We start from the raw sequence: 22213 nt of genomic DNA, 5'->3' as shown, positions 1-22213 counted from the left end.
CCTCAATGTGAAATATGTGCCTTGGTGAAATAAATACTAAAGAATGTGCATAATGAATTTGCGTATGTATTAGATAACCACAGCCCAACCAACCTGCGATGTGACAGATGGTAGTTAGGGCAGACGCGGAAGATACTACGTTACCCAGAAGTCTATGCGCCGGAGTCAGAATAGCGCGGATAAATATGCATTATAAATAATGCTTCATAAATTATTTTTAACGATCGTGAATCGTGGACACATCACCGATAAGTTATTTCGGTTAAATTTTGAATTTAGAGATATTTCTATGAGAGGTTTAAAAACGTCAACCTGTCTGTTGGAGCTCCTGGCCAATGGTTGAAGCGCATCTATTGCAGCGAACAGCCAATCAGCGTCGCTGTTCTTAGAAGGCGGCATCGGGTGGAGAACTGCTGTTAGTTTGCGCTGTGTTTATTGTTAAGGTTGTGTGGATTAGCACTGCGGTACCCAGTTCCCTTTCATAATATCAACTATATATGTTTAAGATGAGTTAAAGGTGCTCGGTGAGTACTGCTTCAGCCTGTATTCATGCACGTCCTTATCGAGCAGTTTAACGGCGCTATTCCGCATTGACAAGGGCAAGATTAGCTTTAAATGAAGGCCACTAGCTGTTTTTGTTGATACTGTAAAACTGATATTTTCTCTGTGTGTTGTCTGTCGGCTTGCACAGCTGGCCGGTTGCATTAGGATACACTTGTGAGGCATCTTAATGTGTAATTTGAGTGCAGCCCCTGAGTGTGTATTCCTAGTAGGCACCGCACTGCGGGGACGGACAGAAAGGGACTGACGGCCAGAGGAAAGACAGCAGGGAGGGGGGACCAGCTTCATAGACAGGGGGGAGGGAGGAAGGGGTTGAAATTTAAAGGGGACATTCTTAGCAGGAGTTACCAAGTTATAGTACTGTATTTATTTCCATTTCACTTCATGTCAGACCTGTCCTGAGCTGGCTACTTTGGATGACGGCTGGTGTTTCCAGTGGCTGACAGGGAAGGAATTTATGAAAGAAGAAAACATGAACGGAGGAGAGGTGAATAAAAAAACCATGATGCTGCACCAAAACTGATCCACGCCTGCTTCCAAGGAATACCATCATCTGCTACCAGCTTGCTCTGGTGATGGCTAACTCAGTGGCCCTAGTGGTCCAAGCAGAACTCTTACCACCCCAGTCCGCTGCCTCCCTTTCCCCTTTCCCATCCCTTCTTGGCTCAGGAGAGGATGGTGAGGACGATAGGGACAGAGGGGAGCTGGTGGAGGCAGACAAGGAGGTGGTGGAGGGTGGAGAGGAGGTGGTTCTGGACATGGTGGCGTCGTCTGTGTCCGGCCCGGCCCAACAGCCAGAGCAATCGGACCATCCCTTCCAGTGTATGGACTGTGGGAAGAGCTTCAGGTGGTCGTCCAGACTGACTCACCACCAGCGGAGCCACAACAATGAGAGACCATATCGCTGCAATCTCTGTCCCAAGGCCTTCAAGGGCTCCTCCGCTCTGCTCTACCACCAACGGTACCCATGATAAAATTCTTGTTACCACCCCTACAATTGTAATGTTGTTACAATAGGCTCCTGAAGCTGTTGATATACTTTATGTATTGAAGTGAATAGGGCAAAAAATTAATGTGATTCTAACATCAACAGCTAGTGAACAAAATATATGGAGAAAAGACTGAATCCACTTCTGCCTCACTTCTAATTGGTTCAATCTGTCTAACTTAAGCTTAATGGGAAAGTCAAAGTAGTATGAACAATGTAAAAGCCACACTCCATACCAAATAAATAAATACAAGTTTGGTGTCCATATTACAAGACGTATTGAAATGTATTCAATACTGATAATGTGGCACACCTGTAATGACTGTATGTAATTAACTGTGCTGTCATCCTTAATATCTACTTTTCTTTTGCAGGTCTCACTCAGGGGAGAAGCCTTACAAATGTCAGGACTGTGGCAAAGCCTTCAAACGCTCCTCTCTGCTCCAGGTGAGGTTTTCAAACAAGGTCATATTATAATCAAGGATTTTCTCTGAGAAAAGGAAATGCTTAAAAATGAGAGTGAAACTTCACATCTCTATCTCTGTGTATCTCCAGGTCCATCAGAGTGTCCACACCGGAGTGCGTACCTTCTTGTGCCCCTATTGCCCCCTGACCTTTAAATGGAGTTCCCATTACCAGTATCACCTTCGCCAGCACACCGGAGAGTGTCCATACCCCTGTGACACCTGCCCCAAGGCCTTCAAGAACTCGAGCAGTCTGCGGAGACACAAGAACGTCCACCTTGGTCTCAAGCCGTACACCTGCTCAGTGTGTAACAAATCTTTCACTCAGTCCACCAACCTGAGGCAGCACATGAGGATACATACAGGTGAGAGGCCCTACATCTGCAGTGAGTGTGGACGAAGCTTCACACATTCATCAAACCTGGCCCTGCACAAGAACTCTCACTCCAACCTCAATGCAGGAGGGAAGGAGGGAAAGCGGGTAGAAGACGCAGTGAAGGGAAATGAGGTAGTGGAGGTGGTGGTACCGGCAGATGAAGTGACGTCGTCCATGTTGACGGACATGGTGGGGTTTGTAAGCCAGGAAGGAACCGATGGAGTGGGGGTGGGGATGGAAGAAGTGTTTCTGTCAACCGCTTCGTCCGGCCAGAATCCGAACCTTCTCCCCCAGCTCACCCTCACCTCCTCTGGGGATGACGTGTGTGCACCGAGGGCCATCGGGACAGAGGTTCATCTGAGCACAGAAACCGGGGCCAGTGTGCTGTTGTACAGCTGTGGCAGCTGCAACCACACCTTTGGCACACGAACAGAGCTCGAGGAGCATCAGGCCATCCACATGGCTCCACAGGAACACGGTGCCAGTGCGGAGACGGGGCCGGGGGCAGGGATGGAGGTTGGGGATGGGCTTGTGGGAGCTGGCCACCTGCTGGCTGATTTTGAGGAGGTGGTGGAGACTACCACAGTGGCTGAAAACGGACACACGACGGAGGTGCTCCTTGGACTGACGGAGGGGGCAGATGGCAACAACGCAGTAAGTGATTGGATCAAACAGAAAAATGTAAGAAGAGAAGAATAAATCCCCTCCATATTAAATCAAAAGGAATAAAAAGGGAATTGAATTACACTGCCACGTATTTTTTTTGCAACATATTTCTTTGATCAATGTGACACATGTTCACCAGCTCCTAGCAACTGCTACTGCAGCGTCTGTGTCAACTGAAAACAGTGTCAGCATGAGGGATTCAACACTCACTGACTGGTTTAGGCAAAACAAAACAACCCCCCTTCTCCCTAAACTACACATCAGCTGACATAAACACAATGTCAGACTAAATGAATGAGGTGAAACAAAATGACAAACTCTATATAAGTCTACTTAATCTAATTTAATACCTCAATCTAATGCCTGCCTAGCCTGTGAAGTGTTTGAGTTCAATCTGAAGATGTGTTTTCTTTGTATATGCATTACTTCCTTTGGTCTGTCCTCAGAATGTGGCCACCACCCAGGCCCAGTTTGACCTGCTGCAGAGCTTTACCGAGGTGACTCAGAGCTCGGAGACCGTTCAGCCAGAGGCCAGAACCACATGGGCAGGGCTGTCATGTGGCTACTGCAATAAGACCTTCAAGACCAGTGGAGGCCTCAACAGACATGTGTCGCTGGTGTGAATGCCTGTTATAATTGCTCCTCTACCAACACTGTTATACCAGCTACAGTGCTGTACTGTATATTGATCACTGAGATTAATGTATTGCATTTTGAGGTTTCTGTTTAAAAATAATCTTGCCTCATATGTGCCCCTTTTTGTTTGTCCAGATGCACTCTCTCTCATCACAGTCCCGCTCCCAGTTCAGCTGCTCCGCCTGTGACCGCTCCTTCCCCCTTCTCTCCTCACTCCTCACCCACCAGCACTCCCACACCCCAGAGCAACGTCTCCTGGCTGAGGCAGAGGCTGAGATAGTGTGCCCTCCTTCCCTTTCCCTGTCTCTCCCCCTCCCCTCCTCTCCCAGCCAGGCCGACAAGCAGCAGGAAGGCCAGAGGGAGATCCATGTTGACATCATTGCTGTCGGTGAGGAGCAAGAAGAACAACCGGCTAAACCGACCAAAGCCCCCAAAAAGGCTGGTGCCAGCAAGAACACTCCTGCAGGAGGTAAGGACATTTTCATAGCAGCATAGACGCAAATTAGTTGTTTAATATATTTATAGCAAAATAAGTTAGCAGACAACAAATATTTGATCAGATTGTATTGTATTCTATCCCATCTTTAATTATAATTTTCAAACACTTGGATACAGAGAGGCCATACCGCTGTTCAGAGTGCGGTAAAGCTTTCAAAGGTTCATCGGGGCTAAAGTACCACATGAGGGATCACACTGGGGAGAGGCCCTACCGCTGCACTGAATGTGGAAAGAGCTTCAAGAGGTCGTCGCTGCTTTCAATCCATCAGAGGGTAAGGTTCACTCACATCATCAAATTTTATGATTTATGTCACGTAAGAACTTGAGTTTACTGGTTGAGAGGGACTGCAGCTGTCTAGTCAGGTTCACACCCACACAAATTAATGCAGTGTACAACAGACAAATCCAACAAAGCAATAACAATTCCCTTTATTGCAATAACACACTCTGGAGTTACAACTTTCTTGTGAGTCAGTGGCCGTTATTGCACAACACTTAAGTTGTAATAGTTGTAGCATTCGAGTTCATGGCTCCTCCACTTTGATTTTTCCTTCTTGCCACTGTTTTGTGTTGTGAATTTCATTGCACTCTTCCAGTTTTACTCACTACAATGAACTATTAAACTGTATTTACATAATAACAAACACAAACTGTCCAGCAGACACTTTCAGGTTTTTCTTATGTAAATGATTGCTAGAACATGTAAAAAAAAGTCTCAAAACATAACACTAGAAAGTGTTGAGTGTAAAATTTTGTCCACATTCACCTCACCCAGGTACACACAGGTGTTCGGGCATTCCAGTGTCCTCACTGTCCACTCACGTTCAAGTGGAGCTCTCACTACCAGTACCATTTGAGGCAGCACACAGGTGAGAGGCCGTACGTGTGCAAGGAGTGTGGCAAGTCCTTCAAGAACACCAGCTGCCTGCGTAGACACAGTCAGATGCACTCTGGACTGCGGCCTCATACCTGCTCCATCTGCTCAAAGTCTTTCTCGCAGACGTCAAACCTCAAACAGGTCAGTGCAGCCTGTAAAGATTCACTCATGTAGATTCTTAACTATTTGTATTGAATAGATTTGTCTTATCTCAAACTGTTTTCTTCATTTCTCTCCCCTCCTCTCTTGATATTTCACTCTGAGAAGCATGAACGTACCCATTCTGGTGAGAGGCCCTTTCAGTGTACACACTGCAATAAAAGCTTTACACACTCCTCCAACCTCCAGCTCCACCTCCGCACGCACTCCTCAAGCAAGGACTTCAAGTGCCCGTACTGCTCTAAGGAGTTTGTCATGCACTCCTACTTGCAGAGGCACATCCGTACCCATGGCAGTGGTGTTCCACTGCCCTGCCCTGGTGGTGGTGGTGGAGGTAAAGATGGAGTGGCTGTGAAAGCCAGTGTTGGAGGAGTAACAACCACCACAACCCTGCTCAACCCCATCACCCTGGAAGCCTCAGGGAACCAAGGCAGCCTGATCGTTTCCCAGCCAACACTTAATATTCCCCCCAATACCTCCCAGAACTACTTTATGATTCAGACAGCCAGCGGCCTGCAGCTCATCCCTCTGTCATCCCCTACTCCAACCCCCCCACCTCCTCCTCCACCACCACCGCCCCCGTCCCAGCCCCAAAACTTCTTCCTTCTACAGTGCCCCTCCAACAATGGCAGCCAGTCCAGCTTGATTCTCGTCCCCGCGGCAAACAACCCTCCGCCCACTCCGGAGCCTCAGACCCTCCCTGTGCTTCAGACTATCCAAGCACTCCAGCCCGTCCTAAACCAAACACAGACTCAGATGACCCAGTTTCCAACCATGTCACAGCAACAGCAGCAGACCAGGATCATAATCACCAACAATAATAACAATGCAAACACTCATGTTGCCACGCCAACACACATTCTCTCAAGCAACTCCCTGCTGAACAAACCCATATTAGGGAAGAGCACACGGACAGCACGAGGCAGACGGGGACGCAAACCAAAAGCTACTCTTCAGAAATCTGCAACAGCTCCTGTCAGTCAGGCTGCAGGTGGAGCTTCGTCAGTAACAAACTGCAATGTGACCAGTGTTGCACAGCTCGTTACTGCGGCATCATCTGTATCCACAATGTCCCACTGTTGCCTGTCAACGTCTTGCACAGTCCCAAATCTTTCATCTTCTACCACTGTAGCCACCACAGTGGACACCTCAGGACCTCCATTAACCGTCACCATGGTAACACCAGCCACCACAGTAGCCACAGCGTCAGTTTCTTCTCCTGAACCTGCTACTATGGAAAGGACACCTCATACCACTGTGGAGCAAATAAGGACAGCGGAGACAATGGCAGGGAAACAATTTGTGTTATGTTTTGATAATGAAGGACAGGCAAAGGAGGGGATGAATATCGGGGAGGGCGGGGAGTCATATGTGTTACAGATTGAAGGGGATGCATCAGGCGAGGTGATGAATGGAGGAATGGGTGGGGAGGGAAAATCACTTGTGTTGCAGTTCAACACAAATGGCCAAGGTGAAGGAGAAAAGGGGGGAGATAAGGGAGGGATGATGTCACTTCTGCATGAGTGGAGTGGAGAAAAGCAGGGAGAGAGACAGACAGGAGAAGAAGGCAGCCAGAGAGAGTCGTATGTTCTTCATTTCCACACTGAGGCACAAAACAGTGGCTCATCCAGTGCTAGCTTCAGCCAAGGGCAAGAAACCGGCCTGCAGCTTTCCTGCACACCTACCCAAAGTTTGGTGCCACTCGATGGGCAGGAGGTGGTGTTTGAACTTGGGGGTGAGACCAAGATGGAGCAGGAAACGGAGGAGGGTATGCAGATGATAGCCCTGATAGAGGGTGAAGAGGGAATGATGGGAGAAGGGGCAGGTTGTAATGCTGTAAGCGGTGGGGTTACTGACGGCGGAGGTGCCATGGAAGGTATATTTCAGCTGGAGAGTGGAGAAGAGATTGTCATAATAGAGGTCAGCACCAGTAGCTTGAGAGAGGGAAGAACGGAGAGAGGAGAGGAGGGGGAGATCTCGCAAAGTAGCGATGTGAAATATGAGAGTGTAACAGCAGAAGCAAAGGAAAAGTCTGTAAAGGAGCACAACACAGACAACACAGAGGTACCGACATCAGCTGAGGACACAATAAGAAATGGACCTATACCGAACTCTAAAGAGATCCAGTTCTCTAACTAAACCCAGTGTGCTTGTTAGAGAAGAGGAAAGTGTGTGTGTGTGTGTGTGTGTGTGTGTGTGTGTGTGTGTGTGTGTGTGTGTGTGTGTGTGTGTGTGTGTGTGTGTGTGTGTGTGTGTGTGTGTGTGTGTGTGTGTGTGTGTGTGTGTGTGTGTGTGTGTGTGTGTGTGTGTGTGTGTGTGTGTGAGTGAATGCCCCGTTGCTCGTGGGCCAAGTGTGTTAGCACTTTAGTCAGTTATGAGTTCTCCCAGAACTGAGGGAGAGCATGCAGTTAGATGAGTACTGTGTCGTAATCCCATGGTGCCACATACTAGAAATGTTATACATTCAAACAGGCTGTACATGGACCTCGGAATATTCCTAAGTATATTAGCTTAACTGATACTGTCATTGGCAGTTTGTTTATTAAGTAAATACGTTTTTGTGTATAAATGTTGTACATGGCCCGTTTTCTTCACAATGTTAATAGCAAATAGTAACTAATTATTAATAAATTCGTTAATATCTTTCTTCATTTGTCCTCTTTGCTTTTTTCTTTTTTTTCCCTGTAAAAATATACTTTTAAATGGCTATGCATTTGGTGCGCTGTTTACGCCATTACGTTGCGTTTGCCATTCACGTAGCCTTTGCGCAGTGCAGGCTGTACGTACGGAAATGGCGTAGGGCGACACATTGAGATCGTGTAACGGGACAGAAAACAGAGTACGGTTGTATTCAGAAGTCCTTTACGCAAGAAACCACTCGGTGGCCATTCAATCAAATGTGCTGAACCTGCGCGGACTCCACAACAAGCCGACATACATTCAGTGTTTATTTCCCGTTTCCAGTTTAATTTGAGCTGCGTGGCGCAGAAGGTAAGCGGAAATGGGGGGTTCAGAGCAGTAGCGGGGGCTCCAATGTGTCAGGACGGACCGCAGCACCTCTGAATAACCATATAAGGATCTGAACAAGGTCTTATAGCTTTCGACTGTACCTCTGATGGTTGCTGTTAAACGTGCAGATAAGAAGCAGAGAAAACGACGTGCATGCTACACTTGGTGATGGTGACACATGCGTGCTACAAAGCCTATATAATCCCCATCTGTCATTGTTGTTTGGAGAGCCAGCCTAGATGTAATGTCACATTACTGGCTCACTGTAGGGGACGTCTGTTTCAACTAAAACATGACTGTCATAGTGTAGATAACCCAATAGGACACGGACCTGTCTGCCAGTGTGCAACAGTGTCAGTTATCTGCGTGATTTAGTATCAGCCATCCCAAAGTTGCGTTTTACTGTCAAATTACAACCTGCTGCCCATGCATTGTTCTATAAATGTGTTTTTGCAGGCTCTCTGTGCACATAGTGTGGATGCTGGAGTGTGCGATTGACTGTGAGTAGAAACAGTGGTGCAGCAATCCTGCTGTAAGAGCATAAAGCTTAAACATGGTGAGACTGGAGCTGGATCAGGTGGTGATGAGGAGGATGAAGGAGGACGACATAGAGGTGATCAAAGCCCTCATCAAGGTCTGTACAATATAATTAGATAATGTACTCTTTTTTTTTTCCATTTACTCTTGTACTCGCCAGGCTCGTACTGATTGCTTTTTAACTTGCATCCATGTCTCTCCAGGAAGGCTGTGAGGGCACAGAAAACCGTCTCATCCTCCACGTCCTCACTCGCCCACTCTGCCTCTTCATCCTGGCTGTTTTATCCTCAATCCTGCGCTGCCTTGTTCATTCCTTCATCCTGGCCCTTGCTATTCCTGTCTTCCTGCTAATTGTCTTTCTGAAGATCACCATGCCGCGGTCCACAGGGGTTCTGGGCAGCAGCCGGCCCTCCTGGGACTATGTGGGTAGCAGCTATAGAGGGACACAGGAAGAGACGCTGCAAAATCCCTACTGTAGGATCAGTGGCAAGACACCAGTGACTAAAAAGGTTAGTCTACTGCTTTGCTTTTTTTTTTGGTAGCACTTAACTCTAGCAACTAAATGTTGCAGCCAAATAATCATTTTTCTTTTACTCAGCCAAGGCGCAGAATCACACCAAAAGACAAGGACAAAGACATGTCAACAGAGAAGGTCACCCCAGAGAGGGAAATGACAGCAGGGCAGGTGTGGGTAGCAGACTGTGACAGTGATATCCTCGGCTGCATCTTCGTGGAAAGCAAGGCTCGAGTGGGCTACAGGAGGATCTGCAGGTTGGTGACGGGCTGCTGGTACCGCAGGGAGGGCCTGGCCAGGCTGCTCGTCCAGAGTCTGGAGCAGAGAGAGAGGGAGACTGGCACACGCAGGGTGTACGCACACGTGCCCTACCCCTCCAAGGGGGCGGAGGTCTTCTTCAGGAAGCTGGGCTATCAGCATCTTGAGGAGAGGACTGATGAAGATGAGGAGATGAAGCTGGAGGCTCCAGAGAGAGGCTTTCTGGGATACCCGCTTACTAAGGTGTTTTACAAAGACCTGTGATTGAGTGATGATGGACTCAAAGAGAGAAAAAAGTGGCACTGAGCCCTGCAATGGAAGAGCGTGGATCTCTGCTGAAGGTGATAATCATTGTCATTGCTATAACTTGTTTGTTTTTTTAAGTTAATAAATTATTGAATATTTGTGTCATTTATTTCAGTCTATTTGTTTGTTTCAGGTATATTTTTTTACATTTCGTCATTGAAAGTACCATCTCTCCATTTTCATGAAACAGATGGTGATTTCAAAAATGACAGCATGAAGCTTCAGTCATGCTGTTCTCTCATCATTTGTAATGCAATAAAATATTTATGTAAAGTATGTTTCCTAAATATGTTTGTGTTCTTTTTTCAAAAATATGAATATAGTAAAAGGTGTGTGTGTGAGAGAGAGAGAAATGTCATGCATTTGTGTGTGAAACCATACAGATGTGTACGAGGATGTACTGTTACTGTATAGGAAGTATGTGTGGTTTATGTGAATCTGCAGAATTTATTCGCTTTTATCTTTTTGCACTCTGTGTTGCTGTCCTACATGTACTGTATGTGACTCAGTGAGTCTGCAAAAACAGCACTGCCTCCCTTTTCTTTTGCTTTCTTGTTCTCTCATTTTGATTTCTTTGTTATATTTCACTTTGGGAATTCCAAATTGTGCATTCTTTTATGTTTGAAATGGTGGCACGTGTTGGTTGTTAACTAAACATTTTAGTACTGAAACTCTTACTTGAATAATTGATTGACGAGAAATAAATCTGTAACAGTTTCAAGCTTCACTCATTTTTATTTCTTTATTTTTCAATTTAGAAATAAAAAACATTTTCAAGTTATAACCTCTCAAATGTAAGGACATATGCATTTTAATCTAATTATAAACTTAATGCCCTGAAGTTGTGAGCTACTTCAAAACACTGGACTGTAGAACCATTAATAAATATATAATTAACTGAAGTGTAGATTAATTTATAATGAAAGTAACTATTAGTTGCAGCCCTAAAATGTTGAATTTAATACAAAGAGTTAAACAAAATCACACTTTAAATCTACTTGGTAATTAGTGTTTCAAAACTAATTTGCATTGCACATTTCAACAGAGTAAATTAAAAGTATGCATGAGTATTCTGACTGAAGAATGTGTGTGGTTTGCAGGTGAATGGCAGTTTATGTGACTAAGTGGGGAAATGTACACAGCCCCAGTCTGAGGCTAACCTTAATATGGTTAGCAGCCCTCTCGCTCGCATTGCACATCTACCTTGTGCTAACCACAGACGATGTCAGTATAGCATCAATGTGCCACATATAAACACCACAGGATGTTTGTACAGTCTTAATGTGTGTTAGAATGAGGCATATCTTGCCTGCTGTGAAGACAAATACAGGCTTATATCTGACTGCAAACTCTTAATCATGCAAGCTGTAGTGGAAAATCACTGTCCTTTAATTAACTTTGATGGAAAAAAAAATAAACAAGACACCCGGTAACATAACAGTGCCGTAACATGCACAAGTAAGTGTGTGGTCAGGCCATTTTCACCTTGTGAAAGCTGTATTTTTACTGGTGACACTTCTTGGTCATCATCAGGTTGTTTCTTCATGACTGTCAAAGAGCAGACACCTGTTAGCTGGGCCTCTACCCGCTCGATCTGTAGCTATTATTGTTGTCAGGAAACAGATGTGAGTTCACACACTGGAAAGAAAGTCTGTTTGTGACTGTGGTCATGTGCGTCTGCACGGTATGGCTGTGTGTGAGTGTTTGTGTGCGCGTGTGTAGGGTGTGGGCGGGTGGGTTTCGGAAAGTATGACTTGGCATTTCCTACACCCGGTTTCTGCCCCTGACTACGGGTTAAATGCACAGCCATGTCTGGCCATACTGTAGTACTCCACCACACACACACACAGTGCACAAGAGGGGTCGTAGTGCATGTGAGCGTTACTGTGTGACTGCGAGCTGACCTTGGTCAACTGTGGTCAAACCCAGAGCGCTGGGTGGGAAGTGGTTACATATAGTTTGGCATTTGATCAGCCTCTTGAAGTCAAGAAAAGACACATGCACACAAGATCAAATGTGCAGAGACATTAAGCTTAGTGCACTGTCAGAGTAATGCAATATGATGTGAGGTCGCTCGGAGCATGCAGACACACATACACATGAATCACTCTAAATTTTGGGGCACCACACAATCATAGGATATATTAGATAAATTTGTTCCAGATGATGTATAACATGTAGACTGTGTTAATGACATGTTCATACAGATGGCTAACACACACATGCGCACATACACACACACAGATGAGCTCCAAAAACAGCTACCCTGGGAAACGGTGAATTCCCCAAACCACAGAGTGCATGAGAGGGTGAGGGGAGTCATGGGAAAGCAGGATGCCTGCATGCAGTGCCACTGAGTGAGCAGACTGAGCCAGAGCTAAAACAGACAGAGCAAAGAAAAGACGAGAGCAAAATAATACACATCCTGATTTGGCAAGGACGGATGACAGAATCTGATGGTTCAAAGGCTTATGAGTGAGATATATCCACACACTGTGGTCGGTCAGCTGGACGGCCGTTCTAGCAGACACGTAGGGTGAGGGAGGTCGATTACAGTTCTGCTCCCAGTCTGACACAGATTGGGAAAACCCAGATCAGAGGACAAAGTAGGTGTCAGGGCCTCCGAGGTCTGGGAACGCCTATGGCTCCACCAAATCTTGAGGCCTCGAGGAAGTGGGGGGACTAGGTAGGTGGAAAGGCTGAATAACAGGAGGAGCCGGTGGCGACCTCGCTGTGGATCAAGGTGAGAAGGTATCTGGAAGTTTTTACTAAAAGATCTGGGAAAACCAAAGTGGAGAGGTCAGACTGAATGAGTCTCAAGTGTTTGGAAATTTCCAGCCAGTTGGCTCAGTTTACTGACGTCTGTGAAAATCTCAAAAGGTTACAAATCACGTCAGACACTATTTGGTAAAATCTGTGTTGTACAATCTGCCTCCCCAAAAAGATTCCTTTCCTGCCTTGTGCCAAAATAATGTGCCAAATGAGTAATTTATCTATATCTTCAATTGTTTTGCAGTGAGACAAGACAATCCATCCATGTCCTTTGTATAACGCCCCCTGAACCTTTTTGAAAAATCTTTCTGTCCAACCAGAAACTGCCTTTGTTGTATGCAGGATGTTTATGTTTAGAGGTATACATTCTCAGTTCCCTCCCTTTAACCCCCAACACACACACACACACACACACACACACACACTTTCGCTCTTTCTCATTTACTTATCATTCATTCACTTCATTTATTACCCACGCCCGCCGAGTGACAAAGCAAAGCGCGTCTTTCAAAATGATTACAAAGCTAGACAGGTGAGCAAAATGGATCCATTCTATTTTTATGCTTTTCTATTTGACACATTTTTATAAAGATTTCACATACATACGATTAATGGAAAAAAGTCTGAAAGTTTTTCTTTTTTAATTTTTTAATAAATGACGATACTTTGATGCCAATAGAAGATCATTTTCAGGGAATTCTGTTTCGATAATTATAGAACACCACCTTTTAGCACTACCAATTGAGGTTTCAGTATTAAGCATTAAGAGTAATGAACAACTGTGCCAGTTTCACTAATGGCTCGTGAAAGTGAGAGCAGAAAGCAGTGAACGCTAGTTGTCTTCTGACTGTCCATCACTCTCATTTGGTTAACCACAGGTTTTACATGAGTTTATTGTGCTAACTTATTGGACTCAAACTTTGATTCATGTGTGAGTCATCTGAAGAATAAACTAAAATGGTAACTTAATTAGTTTCTTTGTCTCAGACTTTCCCGACATGAGAATACTGTCGTTGGTGAATAGTACTGAGATTATCTTTCACCATAGATGTTGGTCTATGAAACTTTTGACAACGGCATTATTACTGATGCAATGAGTTTTTTAAAAATGGATTTAGTCTTCAAAAAAAACTTTAAATATTCTGTACGTTGCACTAGTGTTTTCTGTTCAACCTGCACTACATGTCACTAGAAAATAAAAAGGGAACCTTTTCTCCTCTTGTCTCAGTGTGCTTTTGCCCCGAAAAAAGTTCATCTACCACTACAAGAATGTGCGGTGGGCAAGAGGCCGGCATGAGACATACCTCTGCTTCGTAGTGAAGAGGCGAGTGGGGCCAGACTCCTTATCCTTTGACTTTGGACACCTCCGAAATCGTAATGGCTGCCATGTAGAGGTAAGCAATGTGAATCAAGATGAGGGAGCAAATGGGCAGGGCCTGTTCAAGGGAAAGACAGGAAATAAGTACTGAAAATACAGGATGATTGTATCTCTCTTATTATCTCTCTTCTCCTTTTTCCCCAAAGCTGCTGTTCCTGCGCCACCTGGGAGCCTTGTGCCCCGGTTTGTGGGGCTATGGAGGTACTGGAGAGAGGAGGCTCAGTTACTCCATCACCTGGTTCTGCTCCTGGTCTCCGTGTGTCAACTGCTCTCTCAGAATAACCCAGTTCCTCAGACAGACACCCAACCTTCGCCTCAGGATCTTTGTCTCTCGCCTTTACTTCTGTGACATGGAGAACAGCCGTGAAAGAGAAGGCCTAAGAATGCTGAAAGAAGCCGGCGTGCAGATCACAGTCATGACTTACAAAGGTGGAGGCTTAAATTGGTGTATATGATGAAGTAGAATATGAAGAGGGCGCTGATGTGTACATGATTCTAGAGCGGCCAAGTCCACCTAAAAAAGCCATTGTTTTCCTTATCATGGTCGCTCTCTGGATGATGTCAGCAACAGTATTTTTTCCTGTCTCCTCAGATTTCTTCTATTGCTGGCAGACCTTTGTGGCTGGGAGGCAGAGCAGATTCAAGGCCTGGGAAGAGCTGCACCAAAACTCTGTTCGCCTGGCCAGAAAACTCAACCGCATCCTCCAGGTAGACCATTAACCACACAGCACGTTTTTCTTCATCCAACAGAACTAGGTCAAACCAGTAATGACTTGTTTGAAATTCTAATAATAATATGTTTTCTCTCTTCCTTTCTCAGCCCTGTGACACTGAAGATTTAAGAGATGCCTTCAAGCTTCTTGGACTGTGAAACATACCTGAAACCTCCTCTGCAGTAACCATTAAGTGTATCATTGAGTATGTAGCGAAAAAGACATGTTGGTGTTGGTCCGTCACTACAACTGCTTAACTGAGAATGAGAAAAACTGAGAAAAAATAGCTTTCAAGTTGTGGCAAGGCTTGTAATGTTACATAACTTCTGCTTAGCTGTTCCTGTAGCAATGTGGTCATATGAAATAAAATTATTTACAATGAGACATAGCTAGTTTTTGTATTATTGATTCATACTCATGTTGAGGACTTGTGATGTTAGCTTGTATGTAGCTCATGCATGTATGAAGAGAACTGGACACAACTGCAGTGGCGCATGAATTTAAAAAAAATCCGACTTCCGGGGCGTAAAATTGCCCGGATCTTCCGCATTTGCAGGGTCCACGGAGTCTGCGCACTAGCGTTTCGGTTCTATAGCCCCTCCCCCGCTGTAATGGATGGGAAGAAAATAATTTAATCGTTTGACTCTGCTAGACTTCCCAAATGTTATCAGACCGAATAGATCAAATTATGATGGTGAAATTAGCCACTTGTGTATCTAAAAAGGAATTATCTGCTGATTTACAGGCGTCTCTTTCAAAATGTAAGCCCATGGGGAAAAAGTATTTTTGGGGCCCAATGGCATCATGTGACGGACGCCATTGTTGTAATTAAACGGGTTGGCCACTATGAATGCTTGATGTAGCTAGCTAACACGGGCTGCACACTTGAGAGATACTGCAGTGAAAAATTACTGTACTGGCGGAGATACAAATATCGAAGAAAGTTCGTACATCCAAATGTTCTACATCTTAGTCCCAAATATAAATCAAACACACTTGGTGTAACCCTAACGTTACCGTCTGGTAAATGCGGACTTGTTTGAAACACTAGGCCCCAGCTCAGCTTTAAACCACCTAGTTAATGTCACTTGGGTAATGTAGTCATTTTGTTTGACTTAAACTCGCCGTGGTCAGTAAACTGGCCTCTAAGTGTAAAAGCAGTGTGATGCCCCTTTAAGGGCACCACCGACACCGTAGCAGTGACCACTGGTCGCCAGCTCGTGCGCCAATACACGGTGTATTACGGTGACGTTGCCGTTAACGTTAACACGTTAACACGCCACTCACCGTCACCACCGACCGAGTGTCAGTCAAGATGGCGACCGAGGGTCAGTGCGAGTACGAGTCGGTGCTCTGTGTCAAACCTGAAGTCAACGTCTACCGGATCCCACCGAGAGCATCCAACCGGGCTGTCAGGTGAGGGGAGGGGGGGGCAGGTCTGTGTCCCAGCATCCGTCAGGAGCTGCGGCCGTCGGGGGGCCGTTGCCTCGGCGACGTCCGTGCGGAGCTCATCCCCTGATCACGCAGCCTGAGGTGACAGCGGCCGTAGTGTCTGTACTCGGTGTCTTTGCCGAGTATTTACAAGGTCATTAAGGAAAATACGCAATTAACTGTTTGGGTGTCTGCGCTGCGTTTGCACGCTTACAGAGCACAGGGCTGGATTTGCCACATCTCTGTCGGTGACCGTGTGTTTATGTGGTTTCCTCCAGTGGCACGCCAGAGGAGGAATAATGCTTACACTGCTTAAAAGTTCAAGTGATTTTATAGGACAGTCAACACTTTAATGACGCTTGATTTTGCTGCAGGGACTCTCAGTTGGCTTGTCTGACCTTCTAAGTAGTCTGTAGTATAGTCTGTAGACAGCATCCCTGGAGCTGTAAAGTAGTCCTGCTCAAGGACACTACAGCAGGATCAATGCAGTTTGATGCCAAGGGACTTTAACATACAACCCCACTGAAACAGAGCTCTGTCCTGTGAGACACCTTTTGCATAAATGACCATGCAGGAGAGCTGTTGCTTTGATGAAAAGGTTGACATTGAATTGTTTACCCCATTTTTCATTGGCTGGTGCTCCAGCCTGACCCAGCACAGCTTCATCTGAGTGGACACAGCGCCAACCAAACAGTAGCACAGGCCTGCGTCCCATGAGACACACGATTGGTTAACCAGCGACCATATGTATAGTGAGTAAGGCCGGTGACGTAATATTTCAGCCTTAAGATCTCAGTGAAATTCCCGTCTGATGCCTTAGTCACGTTCTCTTCTCATAGAAAATTGCCAACGCAGAACTACAGTGTCTGCGAGTGTTGAATCATAACAATAACACACACACACACACACACACACATATACACAAATCTCCTGTTTTCCTGCACTGTTGCAACATCAGTCTCAATAAACAGCTGTCACCACTCCACCTACATCACGCTGTCTCCCTGACCGCCCCGTGTGTTTGTGTCCCAGGGCTGCAGATTGGAAGCTGGATGCTCCTGACTGGACGGGACGCATGCGTGTGACGGCTCGGGGCAAAATGGTGTATGTGAAATTGGAGGACAAAATCTCTGGTGAGAGAGAGAAGCAGACAGGACAGTGTCATTGTTTACTGCCGCTGTTGTAAATCCTTTCACTGTGTAGTCTCCTGCTCGCTGCCCCCCTCTCTGTTACTCATCTATTCCAAGGTGACCCAGCCCACGTCCAAGCAAGCAGTTTATTTTGAAGCAAACAGGCTGATAATCTCTGTCTCTATAAGTGCATTACAGGCATTTGCATGCTTCTTGTCCTCAGATTACCCCTCACATGATGCATCTTTGATATGATCTGAATATTAGAAGTTGGCTACATCTCATACATCTACATATTTTTTTGGACAGAAAAGAAATTTACCTTCTGGCCCTTTAAAAAAAAAAAAAAAAAAAAAAAAGTTCTACGTGTCTGTTCGTGATCTAAATTGCCACTGGATTGATTTGCCAACACTTTTCTTTTGTTCTGCCCTACAGGGGAGCTGTTTGCTCAAGCACCAGTGGATGAGTTCCCTGGCATTGCAGTGGAAACGGTTAGCGACTCAAGCCGCTACTTTGTGCTCCGCATCCAGGATGACAACGGTGGGTAAACTGATGCGAAATGTGCTTGTAATTTAGAGGATAATAAGGTGTTATGACCCAGAGCAGAGGTACATTGTTATTTTTTATGCCGAATCTTGGAAGAATTTTAATTATAGTGGACAGATTATTGTGGGAAACTGTAAGTTTTAGTGTGCTTTTTTTCTACCTCACAAATTCCTTACTAAAGTCTAACCCTTGTTTGCTGTGTTCATTTCTCTCATAGGCCGCAGCGCGTTCATAGGCATTGGGTTCGTAGACCGAGGCGATGCCTTCGACTTCAATGTTGCCCTTCAGGACCACTTCAAGTATGTAGCAGCTTCATAGTGTGCCATGAATCATAAGCAATTCACTCCTTAATGTATTAATTCTACTTTAATAAATCTAACTATCGTCTTCTCCAGGTGGGTGAAACAGGAAACTGAGTTTAAAAAGCAGGCGCAGGCTCCAGACAACACTCCTAAACTGGACCTGGGCTTCAAAGAAGGACAGACCATTACTCTCAATATTGGGGTAACATCATCTTCATTAAATTTGATTGTGCAAAGTTGGAACATTAGTGGAACAGCAATATTGCTTTAATTTTGGAGACAAGTCTTTTGAAAGCACTATAATGCATCCTGATGCGTCCTGAATCACCAAATGTGCCATAAAACAAAACAAGGGTTTCATTTTGAGTGTAAAAACTCAGGCCATAACGTTTGATATGTTTTCTCTGCTATTCATGAACTTGTATAAACCCACACACACACACTCACCCAATTTTTGTTCCTTTTCCAGCAATCAAAGAAGAAGGACCGATCCCGTCCGCAGAGTTCAGGTGGTTTCGGGCTTCTTCCGCCTCCTCCAGGGGGAAAGTTAGCCCCGCCCCCTTCGTCCAGATCTACCAATCATAACACACAACCAGCTACAGGAGGAAGTGACACCGGTAGGTAATTGTAACCCTATGATACGGAAAGCTGGAGAGGTCATGTCTTGTGTGTTGTTTTCGCATTATCAGGTTATAGACTCAGTTGCCAGTTTATTAGGGACGCCTAGTTTAAACTGTATGCAGCCTAATGCAGCAGTCCTACAATGGATCCCTCCTTCATGATGGTTATAATAAATTTTTGTTGAAACTGTTTCAGAGAGGTGCGGATTTAACTGTTAGGTCATTTTGGAGGACGCAGTTTGTGGAGCTGTTGGAGTCTGTAATGAATTATACAGAGAGGTGTTTCTGTTATTCAGCCTAGCCTCATTTATATAAATGGGACAAAATTACAGAAACACCTGCCAGTGTAACGTGATACAGTTCAACAGCACCACAAAGTGCCTCCTCCATGACCATAAGAGGTGTAGATTCAACCATAGAGTTGAAGGTTTCAGCAAAAACTGAGCATTATAACCTTCATGACAGTTGGATTTATTGCAGGACTGTTGTGTTAGACTGCATTAGTTTTAGCTATGCGTACCGAATAAACGGGTGACTAAGTGTTAATACATCATGATCTCTCTCTCTCTCTCTCTCTCTCTCTCTCTCTCTGTTAACCTGTAATCACAAAATGATTATTCCATTATGATGAGAATTCAATTTAAATGGTTTGTTATATCAAGACCACACAATAACTGTATCTATATCTGTCCACCACAATTACAAACAGTAGGTAAAAATACAGGGAAAACTACATTTGGAGACAAATTTTTTTCGCCAACATAACTGTGGGTGAGCATAGCATTGTTACTGTGGAGATAGTGCACCTGAGCACTACATCTTAACTCAATTTTTTGGAAGTCTGAGCGTAGGGAAACGTTAAACACCGTCAACCCAACCATCCACTGTATAGCAGCTTTAGTTCAGTGTTCGACCTGCAGCTAGATCAGTGCAGCTGTTTCACTCACAGAGGGATCTGTTTACCTGAGTATAGCACCTCAGACGTTATACAGAATGAAAGTCCATTTAAATGGTCAATATAGCACGTTGTTGAAAGCTTTTATTTCTTTGGCCCCACTGAGGACTGATGTAAACCTGTTTCCAGTGGAGCACTTGTATCCACAGTCTTTACAATGAAAGTGGTGAGTGCAATGTTATGCTGACCTATAATATACCTATAATAATCCTAGCCTAAAGTATGACAGAGAGGCTCCAGTTGTAAAATGCAAGAATTTTCCTTTAAAAACACGTTGTTTTTCCCATCTTCCCTGGCTTTCTGCAGTCTAGATGCATTCTGTAGCCAGCCGAATACAATGGAGGTGAATGGCATTGTGTTTAAGATCCTCAAAACTTTGAAAAACATTTGGCAATGTTCAGCAGCAATTTGCCTTTCCACAAATAATGTCCTGATTTCTCAGGATAATCCACTGACCTCGCTGCTGCTTTCCTTGCAAACTACTCCCTACCAAATAAATAGACCACGAAAGAACTGTAAATAATCAGGTGGAATATCAATAGTAAATAGGAAACTGTGTATGGAAGTCAAATGTAACTTTTCATTTAACTTTTTCAACTCCATTCACCTCCATTGTGTTTGGGGGGTGGCAGAAGTTTCAGAGATATCTCAAAACCGCAGCATATATTGCATATATTTCTTGAAATCCCACCTAAAACTCTGAATTCTCTGACAGTCACATCAGACATTTGTATTTTTGCATTATGTTTCTGATTTGTTTTATTTATTTTTAACCACTAGGCTGTTTACTAGACCTGGACTCCAGTAACTCCAACTCAGCGGCTCCAGTGAACCCTCCAGCCAGCTCTGACCTGTGGGGAGACTTTGACTCTGTTTCCCCGAAGTGAGGAGGGATTAGTTTTGTTTTTCTCCCTCTTGTCTCTTTTTATGCAGTACTTTTTGCAACTTTATTTTCCCCGTTATGGGGTCCCGTATCTCTCCCTGCCAAGCAGGGTAACAACCACGTTCTAGTTTGTTTTATTTTAGCTCAGGTCCTTGTGGCTTGTGTTCCTAGCCAGAGATACACCCAGACCTCACAGTCCAGTCTTAATCAGAAAGAGGTAGATATATATATATCTATATATATAGGTCATCCCCACCAATGCTCCACCACATCCTTCTTAGGGATCCTCTTCCTTCTCTCTGTCTGTATATCCACTCTAGCTCTAGCTTCCATTCTCCTGTTTGAAATCTGCCTTTGCCCCCTTTTCTCCTCCTCTCTATGTTTTATTTGCTAATCTCAATCATAGAGTATACATTATAGAAATATGAACAAGGGAGACAAAACTAGACTCATCTCATGATGAAATCTAATAAAACATAATAATGAATGAATTTTATGTACAGAGAATATTTATTTTAAATGTATATATTGTCTGTAGTTTGTAATTATTGTCATTGGTGTCATCACCTGTATGTACTGTAGCTTATTTTTCTCTAAGTCCCCAACAGTGGGACTGACTATATGCACTGACTGGCAGTCCGGTCTGTCTGTGTAGTTAGTAATGCATACAGTCTGCATTTAACGCAGGGATTGTTCAAATCTTAGACTTAGAATATAGTGAAGTTTACCATAAAGTTATTTTACTTGAAAGAAACCTGTTAAGCTGCAGCTGATTTAGAGCAAAGACACTCTCTCTAGCACTCTCTAGTGGGGTCTGGTGGCCCCACAGCATTGTTTTGGGAGAGACATTACATTGAGCTACAGCTGTTACACAGATATTTCACTGGGTCATGGGCACTGTATCCATTGTTTGAGCTGTAAATCAGTGCAAAGCGACAGGGAAGTAGGAGTGTCGGATGCGATAGGGTGTTACCAAAACAAAGAGAGGCATCAAGTGCTTTTATCTTCGCCTCAAGGGGAAATGGAGATGATTTAGTCCGTGTTATGTCATCTCTACTCAGCACAGCTGTTAAAGCTGTGACTGGTGAGTCATTTAGGTCACGACCTCTCTCCTTCTCAATGAATAGGTCTGTGTTTCTGCACTATCCTGTCAGTCTGGGGAGAACTTCTACTTAATTCTCAGTGACAAGCTGGTCAGGTCGTAGACCTCTATCGCGGCATGTTGTACTGTACAAACGAGTTTTAACTGTGAATTTTGATTCCGTGTTAAGGTTTAATGTTATAAATGGTATTCTGATGCAGACAAATGCAACGTGGGATCAAGCTAGTCTGTGTGATGCAGTGTTTTGTTGTGATATTGTCATGTACAGAGAGATGGAGTATGTCGCACTGATATCCCATGCACATGTGTTGTGACAGATGACAGTGACACGTGGTGTGATGATGGACGTTGACTGGGACACACTGAGACTGTGTGAACGTGAAGCCCGAACAATATTTGTCAGTGTTTGTTTACTGTTGAAATTATATGCATCTCTCCCAAATGTTACTTGTTATTCAAACTGTATATGTGTATGGAAATGTATATGGAAATGAATATGCAAAGAAAAACAAAGATATCACTCAACTTTCAT

At 44.6% G+C, this 22213-nt stretch overlaps 4 protein-coding genes across 6 annotated transcripts; all 4 read left to right on the top strand.

The window, feature by feature from the left end:
• Nucleotides 1-900: 900 nt before the first annotated feature.
• Nucleotides 901-7432, top strand: znf628 (zinc finger protein 628). The gene is made up of 8 exons (XM_070836007.1): nucleotides 901-1522; nucleotides 1924-1996; nucleotides 2105-3043; nucleotides 3502-3672; nucleotides 3827-4160; nucleotides 4307-4461; nucleotides 4965-5207; nucleotides 5334-7432. Exons 1-8 carry the CDS (start codon nucleotides 1137-1139, stop codon nucleotides 7362-7364), a joined length of 4332 nt encoding a protein of 1443 aa, XP_070692108.1. The 5' UTR covers nucleotides 901-1136; the 3' UTR covers nucleotides 7365-7432.
• A 633-nt stretch (nucleotides 7433-8065) lies between these two features.
• nat14 (N-acetyltransferase 14 (GCN5-related, putative)) lies at nucleotides 8066-10476 on the top strand. 3 transcript variants are annotated; one of them, XR_011584462.1, is made up of 5 exons: nucleotides 8066-8216; nucleotides 8691-8868; nucleotides 8975-9280; nucleotides 9370-9884; nucleotides 9983-10476. XR_011584462.1 is itself a non-coding variant. In XM_070835808.1 (4 exons), the coding sequence occupies exons 2-4, from the start codon at nucleotides 8788-8790 to the stop codon at nucleotides 9805-9807; spliced, it is 825 nt and encodes a 274-aa protein (XP_070691909.1). In that variant the 5' UTR covers nucleotides 8066-8216; nucleotides 8691-8787; the 3' UTR covers nucleotides 9808-10476. The 3 variants fall into 3 exon arrangements, 2 of the variants coding, with proteins under 2 accessions (XP_070691909.1, XP_070691910.1); XM_070835808.1 differs by having other exon boundaries at nucleotides 9370-10476; XM_070835809.1 differs by lacking the exon at nucleotides 8066-8216 and having other exon boundaries at nucleotides 8515-8868; nucleotides 9370-10476.
• A 2657-nt stretch (nucleotides 10477-13133) lies between these two features.
• Nucleotides 13134-15096, top strand: aicda (activation-induced cytidine deaminase). The gene is made up of 5 exons (XM_070835192.1): nucleotides 13134-13153; nucleotides 13850-14015; nucleotides 14146-14428; nucleotides 14592-14707; nucleotides 14820-15096. Exons 1-5 carry the CDS (start codon nucleotides 13134-13136, stop codon nucleotides 14868-14870), a joined length of 636 nt encoding a protein of 211 aa, XP_070691293.1. The 3' UTR covers nucleotides 14871-15096.
• Nucleotides 15097-16027: 931 nt separating this feature from the next.
• LOC139205088 (adaptin ear-binding coat-associated protein 1-like) lies at nucleotides 16028-22163 on the top strand. Its single transcript, XM_070835190.1, has 8 exons — nucleotides 16028-16128; nucleotides 17176-17276; nucleotides 17709-17813; nucleotides 18037-18118; nucleotides 18215-18323; nucleotides 18591-18738; nucleotides 20477-20579; nucleotides 21999-22163. Exons 1-8 carry the CDS (start codon nucleotides 16028-16030, stop codon nucleotides 22000-22002), a joined length of 753 nt encoding a protein of 250 aa, XP_070691291.1. The 3' UTR covers nucleotides 22003-22163.
• Nucleotides 22164-22213: the final 50 nt, after the last annotated feature.

Source organism: Pempheris klunzingeri, chromosome 8 (genome assembly GCF_042242105.1).
Source record: "Pempheris klunzingeri isolate RE-2024b chromosome 8, fPemKlu1.hap1, whole genome shotgun sequence".
In the NCBI taxonomy this organism is placed as follows: domain Eukaryota; kingdom Metazoa; phylum Chordata; class Actinopteri; order Acropomatiformes; family Pempheridae; genus Pempheris; species Pempheris klunzingeri.
The sequence above is the reverse complement of the archived record's forward strand: the minus strand, read 5'-3'. Positions and strand labels throughout refer to the sequence as shown.